This window comes from Budorcas taxicolor, chromosome 4 (genome assembly GCF_023091745.1).
Source record: "Budorcas taxicolor isolate Tak-1 chromosome 4, Takin1.1, whole genome shotgun sequence".
NCBI classification, from domain to species: domain Eukaryota; kingdom Metazoa; phylum Chordata; class Mammalia; order Artiodactyla; family Bovidae; genus Budorcas; species Budorcas taxicolor.
This window is the reverse complement of record NC_068913.1, coordinates 52489463-52509771: the sequence shown is the minus strand read 5'-3', so window position 1 is coordinate 52509771 and position 20309 is coordinate 52489463. Positions and strand designations below refer to the sequence as shown.

At 38.3% G+C, this 20309-nt stretch overlaps 1 protein-coding gene across 1 annotated transcript in view; it reads right to left on the bottom strand.

Moving 5' to 3' along the window:
- CTTNBP2 (cortactin binding protein 2) overlaps positions 1–20309 on the bottom strand; it is a 172556-nt gene that overhangs the window by 103554 nt on the left and 48693 nt on the right. The window contains exon 3 of the mRNA XM_052638882.1: positions 1995–2219. Coding sequence (XP_052494842.1) covers positions 1995–2219 — 225 coding nt within the window. The remainder of the gene's footprint in view (positions 1–1994; positions 2220–20309) is intronic.

Genomic DNA, 20309 nt, shown 5'->3' with positions numbered 1-20309 from the left:
ATAAAGGATTTCTGTGTCTTAATGCTTTTAGATTTCTAAAGCTGCCATTTATTCTACATATAAGAGACCTGAAGATGTCTGACTACTATCTTTACTCTCAAGAGTAGAGGTGACAGGTAATTTTATTACTGAAATGACTGATCTTATCAGCTGCTATGTTACCTTATTTTCTTCATAAATAAAGATCCAGGATAAGAGTACAAACAGTTACTCTCCTCACACGTTACAAGCTACTGGAATAGAATATCCTTTAGGGACAAAAGGTATCACTGCCATTCAGAAAGACCCTTCACTGAGACAGCACAGCCAGTCAATGTGGTCATAAAGGACCTCTGTGTCTCCATAATATGTGGGAGACAGATCACTGGCTCATTCCATACCAGCCTCTCAGGACCCATAGGACAGAAACAATTTCCTTTCACTTCCAGCCAGGTTGGAAATGACCCAGGCATTCAGAAACAAACAGGATGTAAGCTGATTTAAAAAAAAAAAAAAGTCAACTAGATAATAAGAGCTTTGATTCAACTCAGAATTGAACTCAAAGCTTTGATTCAACTTTTTTTCCTCTCTTATAAGACAAACGATAGATAAAATGCAAAACTGAAGTAAAATTTGGTAAAGCATGCATTTTACGTACTGAATGAAAACTACAACAAAAACAAAATATTTTCTTGATTTTTGATAATACAGCACAAACCCCAGCAGACGTACTTTATTATGAAATAGCTCATTTGACACATTAAGAACGTAATTGAAATGTGTCTCATCCAAGACATACAAGTGAGCCTTAGTGACATCAACGGAAACACACTGGCTCTTAGCTTATGTGGTTTGTGGGGATTTTCGAAAAGCTCTAGAGATCTCAGTAGTTTTCCGCAGGGCTTTGTAGACAGTATGCAGAGTCCAGAGTAAAACAGTGTGATTCGGTCTCACATGCAGGGAAGACCGTCTATTCTTTTATTATTTACTCATGCTTCAGTTTTCTACCACGTGCATACTGAGCAAAGGTTTGCTTTATTCAACACCTATCCCAGAGCACCAGCAAATATATATTACTGCAAAGAAATAATTACAGGGAGAAAGCCCACACAGTCAATGACAGCATCATAAATATTTATATAGTATAGTGCATTTAGGTTAACTGTTAATCAGGTGTTAAATGTGAGCTATAACAAATTCTCTGAAAAGGACAAATAGAAGACTTATTTTATGTTTTAATAGTGGTTGGAAGAACATACTACTTTTAATTCTAATCATACCAGACATCATTACCTTCTCTGTCTTCCTCACTCTCTTCTAATAAAGGGAATCAGTTGTCTCAGCAGTGTATCAGAAGGACAAAAAATTTAAACTTCTATTTCCTTATGGTTGATCACAGAAAGCTTTCATCACTTAGGACTCTTTGAAGCATGTGCTCAGTGCAATAAATGTGTATTTGTGTTGCTGGGGGAGGTGAGGCAGGCGGAGGAGGTTGGTTTTAATGAAACACATGTGAGCAGGAGCCTGGAGGTCTGCAGCAGACACACCATCAGACCCCAGAGGCGAGTTTGAGACGAACCAGAACTTCAAATGACATGTTATGAGATTGCATATACTAAGCAAACTTTCATTCTATTCTCATACTATTTTCATTAAAAAAAAAAATAATTTCTAATTGCAAAGAAATATAGGAGACAGAAGCTAGATAAAGAAAGTTGGGGATGCCACCGTATGATCAGTCCTGGTTGCATTACTGGATCACCCATTCAGAGTTAAACATGCCTTAGGGCATTAGGAAACAGAATCTCCCTCCAAAAATCCCTATTTTAATAAAAGCATCATAGTAACTATTAAGGGAAACATAATTTTTCATACTTCTTTTATGATTTAGTGTTACATTTGAGAAGGGTCTCCATAATTTGTCCAGCATTTAAGAACAAAACAACAACCTCGGAAGTGGTCTCCTCATTCTACACTGTGTTATGGGAAGAAAGACGATTGGCAAGTCTCAATACCTTCTTTTGTCTGCTCTCAGCAGCAGCCAGCTGTGTGGACATCCTTTCTTGCATTTTTCTGCAGTGTGCCATGACTGCTTCGAGGATGGAGAGGGGGTTGGTACAAACTGGCTTCTTCTCTTTATCGCTGGCACCTGCTTCATAGTCTCTCTGTAGTGCCAGGAATGGGTCATTTAAATTAAATCTCCCATACCGTTCCTGGATAAATACCTCCTTCCTGCGAGCCTAGAACAAAATCAGAAGAATGTATTCAGGAAAAGAAATGAAAATATACAGGAAAATATTTATATGAAGTTTTGTGGATACTGCTCCAAATGGTATTCACAACTGTCATGAGTCATGGCTTATGTGTGATGTCAGGTGGTGAGAAGTAAGGAGACTGTGACCTCAAACCTTGACCAGTCTGCGAAGCTATGTTCAAAAGTTCTTCCTTTAAGAATATAGTCTTTTAAATTGCAAAATATGCAAAAACAGTTTTTTCCTCATGATGCGGACCCCTTCAAGGATCTGAATTTTAGGTGCAGTCTTTTCTCATTTAAAGTAAAATAATATCAACAATTAAAATAATTTTTAACAAAAAATAAAAAACAGGCAAAATGTTTATAGAACTTATATTTCACATAATCTTCACCATGTTAAGTCACAAAATATAAATCTCCAAGTTTTGTATAGTCAGAAAGAATTTTATAAATATTTGAAGAAAATATTTCATGTATTTTTTAATGTCAAAAATCACAACACTCACATTTTGTGAAATGTGACCAACTACCAAAAAAAAAAATAACCTCCAGAAAATTAGGAAGATGCAAATGTCTTCTCAGAACTGAAGGACATTAAAATATAGTTCATAGAATCCCAGGAAAGAATGTAACCTCATTTTACTTTAAATGTCAGTCCATCAGCGTCAAAGTTAATTTCACATCCACTTGGCACTAAATGCAATTTTCTATAATTAGCCTACAATGGCCTTTGCATAAAATGGAAAATAGCAGGAAAATAGTAGTAGGAATATATTGAAAATGAGCAACATTTTCCTAACTCAGGTCATTCGGAATAGCTACTAGAAAAAAATTATTCTATGCCACTGCCAGTGGAAAAACTAAATTACTTTACAATAAATCAAGCTTAATTTTCCAAAATGTCAAAGATGTTTTCTAAAGAAATATTACATACATTTCCTTAATTTAAACCAACTGCACTGACCAACTCAACTTTTCCATTTTAAGACCACTATCAGCAAGCCAACAAGTAGATAAACACGAATGCAAATGACAAGTGAGAAAATCTAACATTTGTTTTCCTATTACCAAATTAGATTAGAAAATATAATTTAAGAAAAGTCCGATTCACCATAAAATTTAAGCTATCTTTCAGAGGATTATTTTAAACTTAAAAAGTCAAAGTGGTTTGTAAGTCAAAAAACATTTGGTATTTCTAGATTCTTCAGATTCAATTATATAACCAATGCACTAAATAAGTATTATTTTAGAGATGCAATTACAAAAGCAATTTCATTTTATCCTAACTTCTCTCTTAATTTTTATTCAATGTGGTGATTCATCTTCCATCCCTGAGTTAATCATTTTTATCTGATATAATACCTATACTCACTTTAAAATATAAAAATCTCAGTTTGGTTTTTAGAATATCCAACTTCAGTGGTATGATGGCTTCTCTTCCCCAGCTAGGATCTGCACCACCTGGGAAGGAAGTGTTTAAGAAAACCTGTCTTCTTTCATTCAATTTTCTCCCTGTCTTTCCTAGTTATTTTCATCCTCTCCAGATTGGAAGGGACCAGAGGTAAAGGATGAAGATGAAGATGGAAGTGAGGGGAACAGGCGCACTCTACCTGAATGGTTCAGTAAACTGGCCTTACCAGCTGAAACTTACATTTTAACAACCAATTAAAATGACTTCTTCCTGAGATGAAGGGATGCACAGCATTCTCTCCAGAGAAACGCCCCTTGATAAAAATCCTTTCTCTCTTGAATCTCCAACAATTACATTTTTTATACCGTCAATGTGGGTAAGGAGTTTAAAAGTCAAAGGTGGACTTCAAGTTTCTTCTGAAAATCTGGCATCTTGGTCCTCATTTTAGCATCCATATTTATTATTATAGGTCCCCTGCTGAAACTTACATTTTAAGCAGGGGTTCTCATTTTTCAACTATGGAAGTATTTCTTTTAACATTATTGTAAGAAGTATACCTTTTTTAGTACATCTTTCTTTGTAACAGAGTTCTTAATCTTGAATATACCACATTAGTTTTAATAAGGGCAGATCAACAATATAAAAGTATGAACATTTAAGGATACTGTGTAATAAAAAAGGACTTGAAATGTGCATAATACTGAGTTTGAAGAGGCCTTTCCCTAAAAAAAGGAATAGCTGAATGTGCAGATAACTTCTTGGATTATGCATCAGAATTACTTGAGAATGAAATGCATTTCAGGGAAATGAGTCATTATGAAGCCACATGCTAACTATAATTATAAAAACAGACTCAAACTCTTAAACCACTGATGCACTGATAAATAAAAACATAATTTTATCAGAATCTGAAGCTACATAGAATCCTGAGAAAGTTGCAAGCAAGAAATAAAAACATGGCCATTATTAATGGAGGATCTGACATACAGAGTTCCTACTTCTGGCTTTCATTGTTCTGTAAGATCAACTGAAGTAGGGTGGACTCAATTAGCAAAAATAAAAGGAAAAGTACTTTAGTTATTCAGCTTTTTCTACAGTATATAATCCTTTTAGGGGAAAAAAATCCCCTAAAAACTTGAATTGTAGGTTACAATTACAACATATCACCAATTAATTTTAGAACATATTGACAAACATCATATTGTCTTTTGAAAAGCTGGAATGATTTTGTAACATTAAAAAGTATTAATAAAAGGTAAATTTTACTAAGAGTTTATTTTTTATTGCAAGATGTTTCCCATTCATTTTCTCCTAAAATTAAGTTCAGGAGATAGCCACTTTTTAAATTCACATTTTATAGACAAGCAGACTGAGGCTGAGAAAGATTAACTTCCTCCCACAAGGTCATTTCTACAGGAGCTAGTATTCAACCCAGGTAGTATTACTTCAAAGACTACTCTGAAGCATTTTGTAATTTATGACTAGAGTATTCTGGAATAGTAGAAAGGGCTTCAAAAATTACTGCTTACAACATTATTCAGATCAATACAAAGAAATATTAATGAAGTTTGAAAGACAAAAATATGACAATATTCTAAATAATTAACAGTTTTCCATATGCTCTATATGTACTTTCACAGTTGCTGACCATACACCAACATAATGTAATCAAATGTAAGCATTTTTTTCCCTCCAGATTCATTCTTCAGAGAGTACTACATAAGTGCAAAATACAATCCAATAAGAAAAATGGTTCCTAAATAGCTTTTCCCCAAAAGCATATTATCAAAAGGCACTGAGTATCTGAAAACTAAAAAAAAAAAACCAACAACCAAAACCCACTAGCATTAATACAGATCTAACTGCAAGAAGACTGCAGAGGAATTTGGTCTTCAGCTCCAGCCTACACAAGGCAGAGGCCACCGCCAAGGGTGCCAATGATACAAAAGCACAAGGGATGATTCAAACGATGAGTTCAGTCTGATTAGATGGACTTTCACAGGAATTAATATGAGTCAGTTCTTGAGCAGAAACACTGAAACAAGTGTGAAAACCACTTGGGCCTGCAATCAACACTACCTTCAAGGAGTGAACCAAGAAATGAACACTGCCCCTCCACACCCCAAATCCAGACTCCACATCAGGCTTCATTAATTAACAGAAAAGGTCTATGAATCAGAACTAGATAACTTCTGGACTACTAAGCTCACTTCTGGGTGAAATATTTAAAGAATGATCAATACAAAAAGGACCTGAAGATAGAACTGAATAGAAAAAGAAAACAGGAATGCTTAAAAGACTTATGAAGCATGATAACATTCTTTCAATATCTGAAGTCATTTCATCTTTACAGAAGTATTTATTTTCATTATTCTCAAGGAACAGAATTATTGCCACTATAAAAAGGAATGTTTAAGGGCCAAAGCTGTTCCAAAGTAATAATAGGCTGCACTGGATTGGAGTGAAATCTGTCTGGCAGTGTTTCAAACATGGCTCAAATGGTAGAAATGGGGTGGGTACAAAGTCTCAAAAATTAGGAAGGCCGTCTGCTTCTAAACTGCTACACTCCCCTCAAACCCTGAAATACTATTATTCAATATCAAGAGGGATGGAATTTTTTTCCAAGCAGCCAACATAAGAATTTATCTATCTAGCTCCAAATCTCTATCTTAGTGGTAAGGAGTTCCAGTAGACCAAGTTTAAAAAAAAAAAAAAAATTAAGTGCTCTTTTAAGAAGGGAAAAAAATCCTACTCGCAAATAAATGTCATTCTAGGAGTGAGTTTACACATTCATACACAGTGTGTGTGCATGTGAATACACACACACGCATACATAGTACTTGAGTGGACTGTAGAAGGTGGAACAACTATGTGAAAGCTACAGTCTTTTGGAGAACGACATTCATTGCCTTTCAGTGATTACAAAGGCTTAGAAATTCACTAGCCAGAAACAAAATGTAACTTCCTGGAGTAAAGAATGTCAAAAAGTCTGAGTAATTCAGTCCAGTGAGCACATTTCAAACATCGCTGATATGTGGCGAGATATACATGGGACACAGGAATGCAAGGTGTGTCATGACTTTTCCTGCAAGGCAGGAGGAGGATGTCATGGAGCTGCCACAACATCCTACCTGCTCAAGGACAAAATAATCTGGATGTGCAGAAACTGTCATGCCAGTTATATACATAATGAATATTGTGAACCATATATTATGAGTGACTTAATTTACCTGGTGCCTGAGGTTAAAATCTGGAAGTCATACTTCAATAAATGACCTATTTTCTCACAGGAAAGTAGACCATTCTAACAGTATCTGTGAAATGGTTTGATTTCATAGAAACCAGAGCAGGAAGTAATCTGTCAGTCCTTATTTTAACCCTGCCTGCTACTTAACCACCTTGCAAACACCCATCAGTGTTCATCTCAGCTAGAAATACGGCCCACATTCAACTGTAAAAATAAGATTACCCTTACTCCCTAACTAGGTCAAGAATGGCACATCATGCCTCATTGTTCTGCTCTCTTGCTTAGAGAAGACATTATTACACTCTCAACACACTTTAAGCCGAATCCAGGCTAAATCCTATTTATCTTAATACATCTCTCCAGGCAGTCACCATCCATCAATTAGAACTGGAGCACAGATGAACCAACCTGCCAACTCTGCCCTGGGCAGTTAATTGCTGTGAACTGCTGTATCTTTACCTCTGTGTGTTTGATCAGCCATGTCCAAGTCTTTGCGACACCATGGACTATATAGCCTGCCTGACTCCTCTGTCCATGGGATTCTCCAGGCAAGAAAACTGGACTGGGTTGTCATTTCCTACTTCAGGGGATCCTCCCCACCCAGGGAACGAACCAGGGTCTCCTGGATCTCCTGCACTGGCAGGCAGAGTTATCTACTACTGCTAGACAGTTAAAACCATGCCTTTTACGTCTCTAACAATGAACTACCAGTTTAAAACCCATGTATACCAATTATTTATTCAAGGCCACAGAAATAATGGTTCTATTACTGGGATTAGTCATGCACAATGACTTGTAAAACTTCCATATCAAAAAACAATTTTAAATTTTATAAAGAGGCATTATTACTCAATGTTAATAGAAACAACAACAACAACAGCAACTAAGTGTGCTTATCCAAACCCATAAGGATACTTGACATACTCTACATTTTGATTTAAAATACAGTTTGCTAAACTTTGGAAAATATAATAAAAGGAAAAAAAATGAACAAAAAGATCCATGATTCAATTACCAGAAAGTAGTCACTATTAAGTTTTCCTGGTACTCTACAATTTATATTTTACAAGCATATACTTAATACCAAAAACAGTTATCAAGGACTTAAGGGAGTATGTTTCAAGTAAACTTTCTCATTTAGTTTGCTAAACAGTTCCTTTTTCAATGATCTGTATCAATATTTAATAGTATTCCACATATGAATCCTTATATACTAAAAAAAAAATCTTAGTTTATCACTTACTTTACTTTCAATTGTTCTAACATACCTGCAGGTAAAATGTGGGAATATTAAATTCACTGAGATAGAATTACTGGGTTAAAAGATAAAACCATTTTCATATGAAAGGATTTTTCAATATCTGCAAATGGACTAAAGTGATATCCCTCATCAATAGATTAAATAAAAACCATATGACCATTTCAATAGATGCAGAAAGAGCTTCTGACAAAATCCAACATCCATTTGTGATTAAAAAAAAAAATCTCTCCAGAAAGTGAACACAGAGGTACTATAGCTCACCATAATGAAGACTTCTTGAAATACATTATCAAATTCCTCTTTAGTGAGGAGTCTGCCAATTTTATTCCCATCAGCAGTAGTGATTTTGTGTCTACAGTTATGAGAGAGATTGGTCCATATTTTCCTTCTTTATTTTTTAAAACTTTGTCAGTTTGAGGATTACGATACTTCTAATCTTATTTAACTTATATGCAGAGTATTATCATGCAAAATGCTGGGCTAGATGATTTACAAGCTGGAATCGAGACTGCTGGGCAAAATACCAACAACCTCAGATATGCAGATAGTACCACTTTAAAGGCAGAAAACAAAGAGGAAGTAAAGAGCCTCTTGATGAAGGTGAAAGAGGAGAGTAAAAAAGCTGGCTTAAAATTCAACATTCAAAAAATGAAGATCATAACATTTGGTCCTGTCACTTCATGGCAAATAGATGCAGAAAAAGTGGAAACAGTGGCAGATTTTCTTTTCTTGGGCTCCAGAATCACTGCAGATGGTGACGGCAGACATGAAATTAAAAACACCTGCTCTTTGGAAGACAAGCTATGACAAACCTAGACAGCATATTAAAAAGCAGAGACATCACATTGTGGACAAAGGTCTGTATAGTCAAAGCTGTGGTTTTGTGCAGCAATCATGTACAGATCTCTGGGAGTTGGACCATAAAGAAGGCTATGTGCCGAATAATTGATGCTTTTGGACTGTGATGCTGGAGAAGACTCTTGAGGGTCCCTAGGATACAAAGGAGATCAAACCAGTCCATCCTAAAGGAAATCAGTCCTGAATATTCACTGGAAGGACTGATGCTGAAGCTGAAGTTCCAATCCTTTGGCCACCTGAGGAGAAGAGCTGACTCATTGGAAAAGACTCTGATGTTGGGAAAGACTGAAGGCAGGAGGAGAAGGGGAGGACAGAGGATGAGATGGTTGGATGGCATCACTGACTCAATGGACATGAGTTTGAGCAAGCTCTGGGAGTTGGTGATGGACAGGAAAGCCTGGTGTGCTGCAGTCCATGGGGTTGCAAAGAGTCAGACATGACTTAGTGACTGAACAACAACAATTGCAAAAAAAATGATTTGGGCCATGATGCTCCCTTCTGCATTTTCTGAAAAGTTTTGTATATATTAGTATTTATTTGTTGAATGTTTGATGGCATTTATTAGTGCAACCAATTGAGCTTGGAGTTGTTTTTAGGGGAAGGTTTTTGATAATGAATTATAAAAACAGATATATGGCCATTTGGAATTTTATTTCTTCCTATATCAACTTTGTAAGTTCTATTTTTCAAGAAATGTGACCAATTCCTCTCAGGGTATTGAAGTTTTTCACAGTATTCACTTACTATCACTTTAATGTCTGTAGGATCCGTAGTGATAATACTTCTCTTCATTCCTAATATTGGTGAAGGAAGTCGGCCTTAGGAGGCATCACTACAAACAAAGCAACTGGAGGTGATGGAATTCCAGTTGAACTATGTCAAATCCTAAAAGATGATGCTGTCAAAGTGTTGCACTCAATATGCCAGCAAATTTGGAAAACTCGGCAGTGGCCACAGGACTGGAAAAGGTCAGTTTTCATTACTATACCAAAGAAGGGCAATTCCAAAGAACATTCAAACTAATGCACAGTTGCACTCATCTCACACGCTAGCAAAGTAATGCTCAAAATTCTCCAAGTTAGGGCTTCAGCAGTACGTGAATCAAGAACTTCCAGATGTTCAAGCTGGTTTTAGAAAAGGCAGAGAAACCAGAGATCAAATTGCCAACATCCGTTGGATCGTAGAAAAAGCAAGAGAATTGAAAAAAAAAATCTGCTTCATTGACTATACTAAAATCTTTGTGGGGATCACAACAAACTGTGGAAAATTCTTAAAGAGATGGGAACACCAGATCACCTTACATGCCTCCTGAGAAATCTGTATGCAGGTCAAGAAGCAACAGTTAGAACTGGACATGGAACAACAGACTGGTTCCAAACTGGGAAAAGAGTATGTCAAGGCTGTATACTGTCACCCTGATTATTTAACTTATATGCAAAGTACATCATGTGAAATGCCGGGCTGGATGAAGCACAAGCTGGAATCAAGATTACTGCGAGAAGTATCAATAACCTCAGATAAGCACACGACACCACCCTCATGGCAGAAAGTGAAGAGCAACTAAAGAGCCTCTTGATGAGGATGAGAAAGGAGAGTGAAACAGCTGGCTTAAAACTTAACTTTCAAAAAACAAAGATCATGGCATCCAGTCCCATCACTTTATGGCAAATAAACAATGGAAATAGTGACAGATTTTATTTTCTTGGACTCCAAAACCACTGCAGATAGTGACTGCAGCCATGAAATTAAAAGACTCTTGCTCCTTGGAAGGAAAGCTATGACCAACCTAGACAAAGCTATATTTTATCTAGTAGTCATGTGTAGATGTGAGAGTTGGACCATAAAGAAGGATGAGTGCTGAAGAATTTGATGTTTTTGAATTGTGGTGTTGGAAAAGACTCGAGAGTCCCTTGGACTTGCAAGGACATCCAACCAGTCCATCCTAAAGGAAATCAGTCCTGAATTTTTATTGGAAGGACTGATGCTGAAGCTCCAATTCTTTGGCCACCTGATGAGAAGGACCGACTCCTTGGAAAAGAGCCTGATGCTGGGAAAGATTGAAGGCAGGAGGAGAAGGGACGACAGTAGATGAGATGGTTGGATGGCATTATGGACTCAATGGACATGAGTCTGAGTAAGCTCTGGGAGTTGTTGATGTACAGGGAAGCCTGGCATGCTACAGTCCATGAGATCGTAAAGAGTCGGACATGGATGAGCAACTGAACAAGAACAAAAATTAGTTATTTGTGTTCTCTTGTTCTTGCTCATTTTAATCAGGAATAAGTCAATTTTGTTGATTTTTTTCAATAAGCCAGTTTTTAGCTTTATTAATTTTATATTGCCTATCTTGTACTTTTCTAATTGCTGCTGTTTAGCAACAAAAATTTTTCCTTCTACTTATGTTTATTTTGCTCTCCTCCTTGTAGTTTCTTAAAGTAGAATCTCAGACCACCGATTTGTATATCTTTCTCCTTTTTAATACAAGCACTTAAAGCTCTCAATTTTCCTATAAACATGGTTTTAGCTATATTTCAAATATTTTGATGCTGTATTTTAATGCCATTCATTTTCCAATTTTGTGATTCTTTGTCACACAGAAGCTTTTTTCCAAAACTTTACATATATTTGGAATTTTCCCTGAGAGATATTAAAACCTATTGTGATTATGAAATTCTCTTTCTCTCTTGAATTCTGTCAATTTTTGCTTCATGTATTTTGAGGTATGTTATTAGTTATATTGAAGAAGAAAATGGCAACCCACTCCAGTATGCGTGCCTGGATAATTCCATGGTCAGAGGAGCCTGGCAGGCTACATACAGTCCATGGGGTTGCAAAGAGTTGGATACGACAGAGCAAGTGAACAACAAATCCTTTTATTATTATGAATTGCCTTACTTTTGTAATACTGGGTCTTGTTTATATATATTTTAAAATATAAAATACTTTTAAAGTATTTAAAATATTTAAAGTATTTTAAAATACTTTTTAAAAATATATTTTATTTTATTTCATTTATCTTTCTATCCATAATTCTCCAGTACAAAAGTTTTAATTTGTATTATTTAACGCAACCCACCAAAAGAACAAGCCTTCTTCACAATATGTTTCTAAAAATTTCTTTGCTATGCTAACAGTTTATTCTCCCAGATGAGATTGAGACGTATAAACTTCTACAAAGTAAAACAATGATAACTTTGATTGAAATTATGTATAAATTAGAAACACACTTGAAAATAGAGGGCTTTTTTCATAAAATTAACTCTTGCCATGGAAAGCATCTTTACATTTATTAAAATTTGCTTTTATATCTTACAGTTTTCTATTTTCAAACTGATTAGCCTAACTTTGAGAATAAAAAGATACTTTGGACAAATCTTTGGAACTATTCCCACTTTTCTAATTATCTCTGTATAGTACATACACTGATTAAAATTGCTAGAGCAGTAGTTCTTAGTCCTAGCTGCTCATCAGAATCATCTATATAACTCTGCAAACACTCAGTTTTGGCCCAACACATTCAGTAAGTCTACCCAGATTCTCCTAAGTATGCTGATGCCCCAGTCAAGGATAAGAATAACCAATTTCTTGCTTATCTCTACATTTTTCTACCATTATTTCAAAACTTAGTATTTTATGCTTATTCTCTACTAGGTAGATCTCTAGGTCACTTACTTTTCAAGCAGCTTTTGGATGGGAATGCTTTCTATCTGTACTAGTCTTTAGATGATTTCTACTTCCTTCCTACATTTACATTGTCTGGGTTAAAACATTCTCAAGGGGCCATCCTAAGATTCCTTCCGTATCCAACAGTATACAGGAGCAAGTCCAAAGCCAAGGTGGACTTTCTCCCTTTCAGGTAAGCCTCCTGTTTTTCTGCCTGATTAAGTCGATTCTTTCTCCATCCTTAAAATTAAGAAATAACATTTAAGATTATTCCCGGTGTTGGCTGGCATTTTCCTGGCATGTGGCTTTTTCATCTAAAGACTCGGCTACATCTTGGTTACGGCCATCCATCTCATTTGTTCTAGTCTCTCTGCATGCATGCATGCTCAGCCATGTCTACCTCTCTGCAACCCTATGGGCTGCAGCCTGCCAGGCTCCTCTGTCCATGGGATTTTCCAGGCAAGAACACTGGAATGGGTTGCCTTTTCCTCCTTCAGGAGATCTTCCTGACCCAGGGACTGAACCTGCATCTCCTGCACTGCAGTAGGAGACTTTTTTTTTTTCCCACTGCTGAGCCCTTTTTGAGGAGCATCAATTTTTCTCCAGCAGATCTCCACTCTCTGTGCTCCACACACATGTATCTTCATTTCTATTTTGTCCCTTTAATCCCTTCCTACAGGTTCTGGGAAATCCAGAACTTGTCATGGATTGTTTTTTTTTTATAGTGCCAATTTTTTCCCCCCTCTCACTTCTAACATATATTTTCATTTCCCTAGTACATTTTAAATTCTCATGACAACCATATTAGGTAGGTACTGCTGTCTTCACACTATAGATAAAAACAATGAAGCACGGAGTGGGCAAGGGGCTTGTCCAGGGAGGTGCAGCCAGGACTCTCTCCAGCCTCCAAGATACAGGCTCCATTCTGAGATTTCTTCCCCGTAGCTTTGTAGCAGTTGTCTCTCCATCACAATCTGGCTTACCCACCATTCAGTCTAATTTCAGAGCCTGTATTTCCTTGAATTTTAAGACACAAAGCAGATGCTCTCTAAAATACTTTCTAAAATTTACTCCTCATGTTAATTTTTGTCAGATGGAGGTTGTTACTTTGCATTTCAAGTGTTATTTTCCTTGTTCTATGCTGCAAAACTCTTCATAGGCCTTAGAGATTTTTCTCTTTCTCTTCCTAGTATCTGCTGACTCCATTTTGGATCAGTGGGAGTCAACCCAGATCTGGTTTTTAACCATCAGCAGGTAGGTAGAAGCTCCCTGAGTATCTTTACTCTCCATCTGAACTGCTATTAAAATTCTACTTGAATATGGGGAGCAGTGAGCAGACGGGTGCAAACTTACATTGCAATGCTGCTTTCAGCTGAGAAGAGTGACAGCCCCCGCGCGAGAGGGCTCCTGTTGCGTGGCCCCCACCCTGTGTGTTAAGGACAAGGAGTCTCTTCGGCTGAACTTGTTCCCTAGGCATGTCTTTGGCATCCTCGGCCCTGAAGGAATATCAGGGAGTAGCCTGGACGCCTAGACAGCTCTCTGGCTGTTGCGGCAATCCTGCTTTCTGACACTTCTCCTTAGCGTCACAGAAGGGATTTCAATTGGCAACTCCCCACTTATCCCCTGGCCTGCCCTCACCTCCCCAGATCCTAGGAGGTAGGAGTGGGTTGGCTCTTTCCAAGTTACAGGTCCACTTCCTGAGAGGGCATCACAGGGACCCAGGAAGTGAGTCAGTCCTCCTTCATCTCAACATTCTACAGAGCAGATATTCCTTTATTTTTCAGGTTATGGGGAGTGCATCTGTTGAGAATGGGCTCAGCGATCAAGGTACATACACTCAGGCTGGTTACTTTACTCCCTTGGGTCTTCTCTGGTTTCATAAGAGCATACCTAACCCAGGAAGCTGTCACTGTGTTTTTGAAGGATTAAATGAAATAACGCAGGGAAGGCACTTGGCTCGGTGTATGGAAGATAGTGTGTGTGTAATAAATAATGAAGTGAAGTGAAGAAGTGAAGTCACTCAATCGTGTCCAACTCTGAGACCCCGTGGACTGTAGCCTGCCAGGCTCCTCCGTCCATAGCATTTTCCAGGCAAGAATACTGGAGTGGGCTGCCATTCCTTCTCCAAGGATCTTCCTGACCCAGGGATCGAACCTGGGTCTCCCAAACTGCAGGCAGACTCTTTATGGTCTGAGACACCTTCGATGTATGCCATTTTACTAATAACAACATTCTTTCTAGCTTGCAAGTTTTTGCTTATTTTTGTATCCTTTAGCTTATCTCCTTAGAGAAATGAGAAGTTAGAAGTCAGAGGCCAGTACCAAGTCAAGTCACCATGTTAGTTATAGCTCCAAGACATTTACCAAGCTTCTAGTACATTGGGTGATTGTGTTCATCTGTGCATTCACACCTTTAGAACTATTCTGCCTCTTCAATTGCATCATAATCCTTAAGGCGAAAGTCCTGTGCTCCTAAGGGGCCATTATTCTGGACACTGAGGGTGTGTACTGAGGGTGTGCTCATGAGATGCTACACATGCAGCAAAAGCGACTTATCATGTCAGCTGATGGAAATGAACTCACCATCCAACACTTAAAGGCATATGAATATGACATTCCAGCAATAGAGAAGGCATAGATAATACAGTCCTCTGAGATATTTTTAAAAGATTACAGTGCAAAACACAAAGACCCAGAACAAAATACAATAGAATCCTATTTCAATACCACTCTTTAATACATGAAATTGGTTCTAATGTAAGTTCAATGATGTGTTCTCAAACACATTTACAGCGAGAAGATACTGTTGAGGCATTAACTTGGTAAGTTTTGCCCTCATTAATGGATGCATTTTTCTACTCTCAGGGTAAATTTAGATGTCAACATGTAAAGATTCTATTTGTAGCCTTACAGTAACAAATGTATACTAGCCATTCATTTGCTGAAGCTGTAAATCGTATCTTTAAGTTTTCTAAAGTTTCTAGATACTAAATAAATTGAAAGAATTTTTCCAATAAAATATATAACCCCATCAAAAAACCTATCAAAATTTGTTACTGTACAGTGAACTAGCAAAACAGCAGCTGCTGGAAAACACTGCTTAGAGGAACACCTGTCAGAAAATATGTTTCTGATGATTAAAAAAACATAAAATTTTACTCAATCATAGATATTAAAGCGTTTGCAAATAAGACTTCTGTAGAGTGGTTGGAGACTGTCCAGAGAAGCAGTGACCACTTCTGGGGACTGAATATTTCTGTACCAAGCACACTGGCAGGAATTTGGCAGTTATTCTCCTTCATGTTTGCTGGACCGAATTCCTGTTTCAAAAATTCTCAAACAGGTTCTTCTCCTGTTTGCACGTTATTCACACTATCATGACTGCACTGAAGCATTTTCTGATTTGGCTTCAACCACCTAGAACTTTGGACTCATAATAAGGAAAACAAAACCAGCATTAAACGCCTTGTCTAAAATGAACATACAAGTAGTTATCCAAACAAACAAAAAGAGACCAACCTCAAGAGAAAGGAAGGTAGCTTACTTGAAAGATTTCATTATTTTTGGAATAACATAGTTTACCAATATGGTAATTCTAGAAATGCCTACTTATTTGTGATTCAGGTGAAGAAATGTGCAAATAGTGGTGGGTATGGGAACAGTGTAAACATAAGCTTACCCTTGCAAAAAAATTTAAAAAGTGAAATACCAAGAAAGAAAGGCAGTGTTGTCTCCTAGGGACAATACAACAGATAATTTCTGTGGGCAGAGATTGCGATTAAAAATTTAAAATATGGTCCCTTTTATAGCTGCAGGAAACGTAAGCTGGTGCAGTTAAAAATAAAATTCCCCAAGACATAAAGAGGGAATGATGGTGACAATGTGCTCCCGAGGCTGCATCCCCTCCCACCTCCCAGTGGATCCAGCCTTGGTCACTGAGAGCAATTCACTAATGCAAGCCCTGCTGAGCATCTGGAAAACATAAACAGAAAGGCCTCAGCATTCTCACCTTCTACCAGCTGAAGATGACTCACTCCATATGAACAGCCATCAAGGGAAATGGAATGTCGACGATTTGAAAGCAGTCTTCATTCAAACTCCGTCAGTAGTTTGACCACCATTAAATGTTTCCCAGTCTAAAAGAAAGTACCTTCTGCTACTTCTTGCAGCAAACCAGAAAACGTGGCTCACTACACTGATCTCTGGGCAGCCCTGGGAGAGAGCAGAGTCCCTGGAGGGCAAGTTCCTCAGATGCCTGCAGTGAAAGATGGTGTGGGGTGCCTCTGAGATGGTGGCAGATGTGCAAACTTTGGGTCAGACACTCCTAGTTTCTCTTAAGTCAGAGTCAGGGATCTAGCAGGCAAAACGTGAGGGGAAGAGCTTATCTTATTCAAGGGACAGGCAGATCTCAGCAGGAGAAGTTTCACTGGCAGGAAGAGGGTAAGAATCCATTTCAGACCACACAATTTCATCTTCCTGCACTGTATTTGATGCAAGAATAGCTGTGAAAATACTTTATACACTACTAACTGTGGTGCACAGGTTGTTTGGTATTACTAATATAAAGTCGAATAGGTCATTTATCGCAGGTTTGTGGTAACTCACATCGTGAAAATGTTCAACTACTTATGTTTCTGCTAGATTTTTCTTTTTGCTTTACATCATTTATTCACTGAGAATTCATTAGGCAACGTCTATGCATAGGCCATTTTCCTCTAGCAATCAGCAGCCCCTGTCTTCTTTATTCTGCTTTGTGGGCAAAAAGGAGAGAGGGTAGAGTTTCTTAAATAGTCTGTAATAGAGAGTAAATAGAGAGTAAATAGTCTGTAATAGAGAGAATGCTGTAAACATGTGCTACACATTATGAAACAGTGAGAGTATGGCGTCTCCTCCAAAGGAGGTTAGGCCAAGACGAATGGTAATCATTTCCTGAGTCTCCAACATGATTTATGATGGGCTGTGATCAATTTCTGAAAAGACTAAACCTGAACTATTATTTTTAAAGCCTATTCTTCTAAGAATCCATTTTCTCTTCTCCAAGCTCTGCCACCCGCTTTCTCAGTGAAAGTGAGCTTTGGTCTGAAAGTGTCTGGGGCCTCAGACTAGATAGACTCCTTCTAGGTGGCACACGACAGCGCTCGCTAGAATCTGCTGCAGGAAGGAGGCCAGGACCCTGCCATTACCACTCCCTCTATCCCAGAGCCACTACTGAAGGCATCTGCTTCCGTCCTTTAATATCCTTAGCCTCCTATTAGTGTTCCTGGAGAACACAAGGACAGTAACAATAACAAAGTTAGGATGGGATTAAGGTCATTCCCCCTCTGCAGAAAACATGTCAGTTCTTAAAGTCTGATCAGTTGGACAGAAGTGCTGTTCAAGTAGAACTAAAGCCTGTGGTCACAGCCCCTCAGCCAGAGCAGACAACACTATCATTCATGCTGAAGACAAGCATTCTCATCTGATGATGACTACAACGTCAGATGATGCGGTGAACCTCCCGGAAGACACACATCCCTACAAGCAACAGGACTAGGAACAGGCTTCCACACACACTCGTTCAACCACTGCTGCTAACCAACAGGAAAGGATCTGGGTATTTACCTGTCTCTGTGCTTTAGTAAATGCCCCCAGTAGGAATCACAGCCACAGCACTGGTCATAGCCATTCTACCTTCAAACTGACCAACCTTACTAAGCACCAGAATTTATAAGACAGGAGCCTTCAGAGCATCTGAGGCATCGCGATAGTTGTCTGAGCTGACCTGGTACAGCCGTGCATTTAGGAGATCCCTCTAAAATATCCTCATGCTTGACAGTAGACGTACGGATGGCTTTGCCTGTATAGTCTATTTTTAAATATTGGTACCAGGCACATGGATACTCACAGCTGTGTTTGAGACGTAAACGATAACATGCGCTTGAGATTAAGCCTAGCATCCATGAGACAGTTCCCCTCCATTACATATAAACAACTGTACCAACAGAAAAACCTACCAGAACGACCAGAACATCAATTTATGCAAGAAAAAATATTCATAGCCCATTTCTAAAATAATTCTTTTTGAAGTTGACTTAGTACCGGTCTTAATATTACCATTTCTCAATGTTCAAATGGCCCTTACAAACAACAGATTTTTTTTAAACACACAAAGAACACATATGGCATATAAAACAGGCAATCAAATTCACTTTATGTCCAGGAGGATAATAATGGAAGAACAGTCATCTGTTATAAGGGTTTTACTATGACTCTGCTGACTCAAGGTCATGCTAGGAGGCCAAGAGCAAATGCCTGATGGATGTCTTCTAAGGTCAATCATCAGCACTACGATACATTAAGAACCTACCCTACAATTAATAAACCTGTGCACCCACATCTGAGGGAAAGGACAAAGACACAGTGAAACAAATTTTGCATCTAGCATTCCTATTCTTTTCTTCCCCTTCAAGAACTAGATTTGAAAATAAGAGTAAAGAATTAAAACTCGAAGTATACAGCCACTGGGAAGAACGCTGTCCTCAGAGCTGATGCATTATTTGGAGGGAGAAAGGGCCCAGGAAACCATCAGAGTCACTAAAACTGCTGACGGCTTTCCAACAGCACCGGCTTCATTCTCCCTTTATCACAAAGCCACGCCAGCAGCATCAGAACCACTCCTTGCTGGCTCAGTGACTCTGGAGGCTGCTTGATCCCCTCAGGAAATAAACTGAGAAAGCAGTCATTGTTTTTGTTTCACAAGAAGGTAACAGGAGCTTGCGACCCCATGGACTGCAGCCTATCAGGCTCCTCCGTCCATGGGATTTTCCAGGCAAGAGTACTGGAGTGGGATGCCATTGCCTTCTCCAATATTTAAACTACCTTTTGCAAATGAACAGCCTAGATTACCAAATGGTCAAAGAATCCTATGGGCTAGGAAAAGGCTAATGATGTTTCAAAATGTAAGCTTTTTTTTTTATAGGGTAAGGTAAGGTATAATTCTAACTGTGGATGAAATATGTGTCACTTAGGACACTTTCAGGTAGCATCACCGACTCAATGGACATGAACTTGAGCAAACTTTGATAGTGAAGGACAGGGAAGCCTGGCATATAGCAGTCCAGGGGGTCACCAAAAGTCAGATACAACTTAATGACTGAACAATAACAGGGCACTTTCATTTTAAATTCCAACACTTGGAGAAAGATAAAACATAAAATGACTTCTCAATGATTTTAGTGCCCCTCTTCACTGAGAACTTTGCCATCATCCAGGAGGCCCTAAATTGTGTGGATGAGCAGAAGGGTCAGAGCTCACAATGTCCTAACATCTTTGGCTCGAACAGCCTTCACCCCTTTTCCTCTCCATCCAGGGTAGAGCTCAAGTTTCTCCAGACGCTTCTATTTTTTCAGACCATTAGTTCTCAGTACTGTCAGCTTGGCTCCACCCAAAATCTGCCATCTGTGTCTCTCAGGAGGCTGAGCTGTGCTGAAGCATCAACAGCCTATTTTAAAGCCAATACACATTTGAAGTCTCCAAACTCACCTGGGCCCAAGGAGTCAAGGCTACTAGAGGTTCAGTGAATGATAACAGCTCGGAGGAGGCCTATGCACAATGAGTCTCTGGTTCCATGGCGGATATTCCAAACCTTCTCTGTGCTC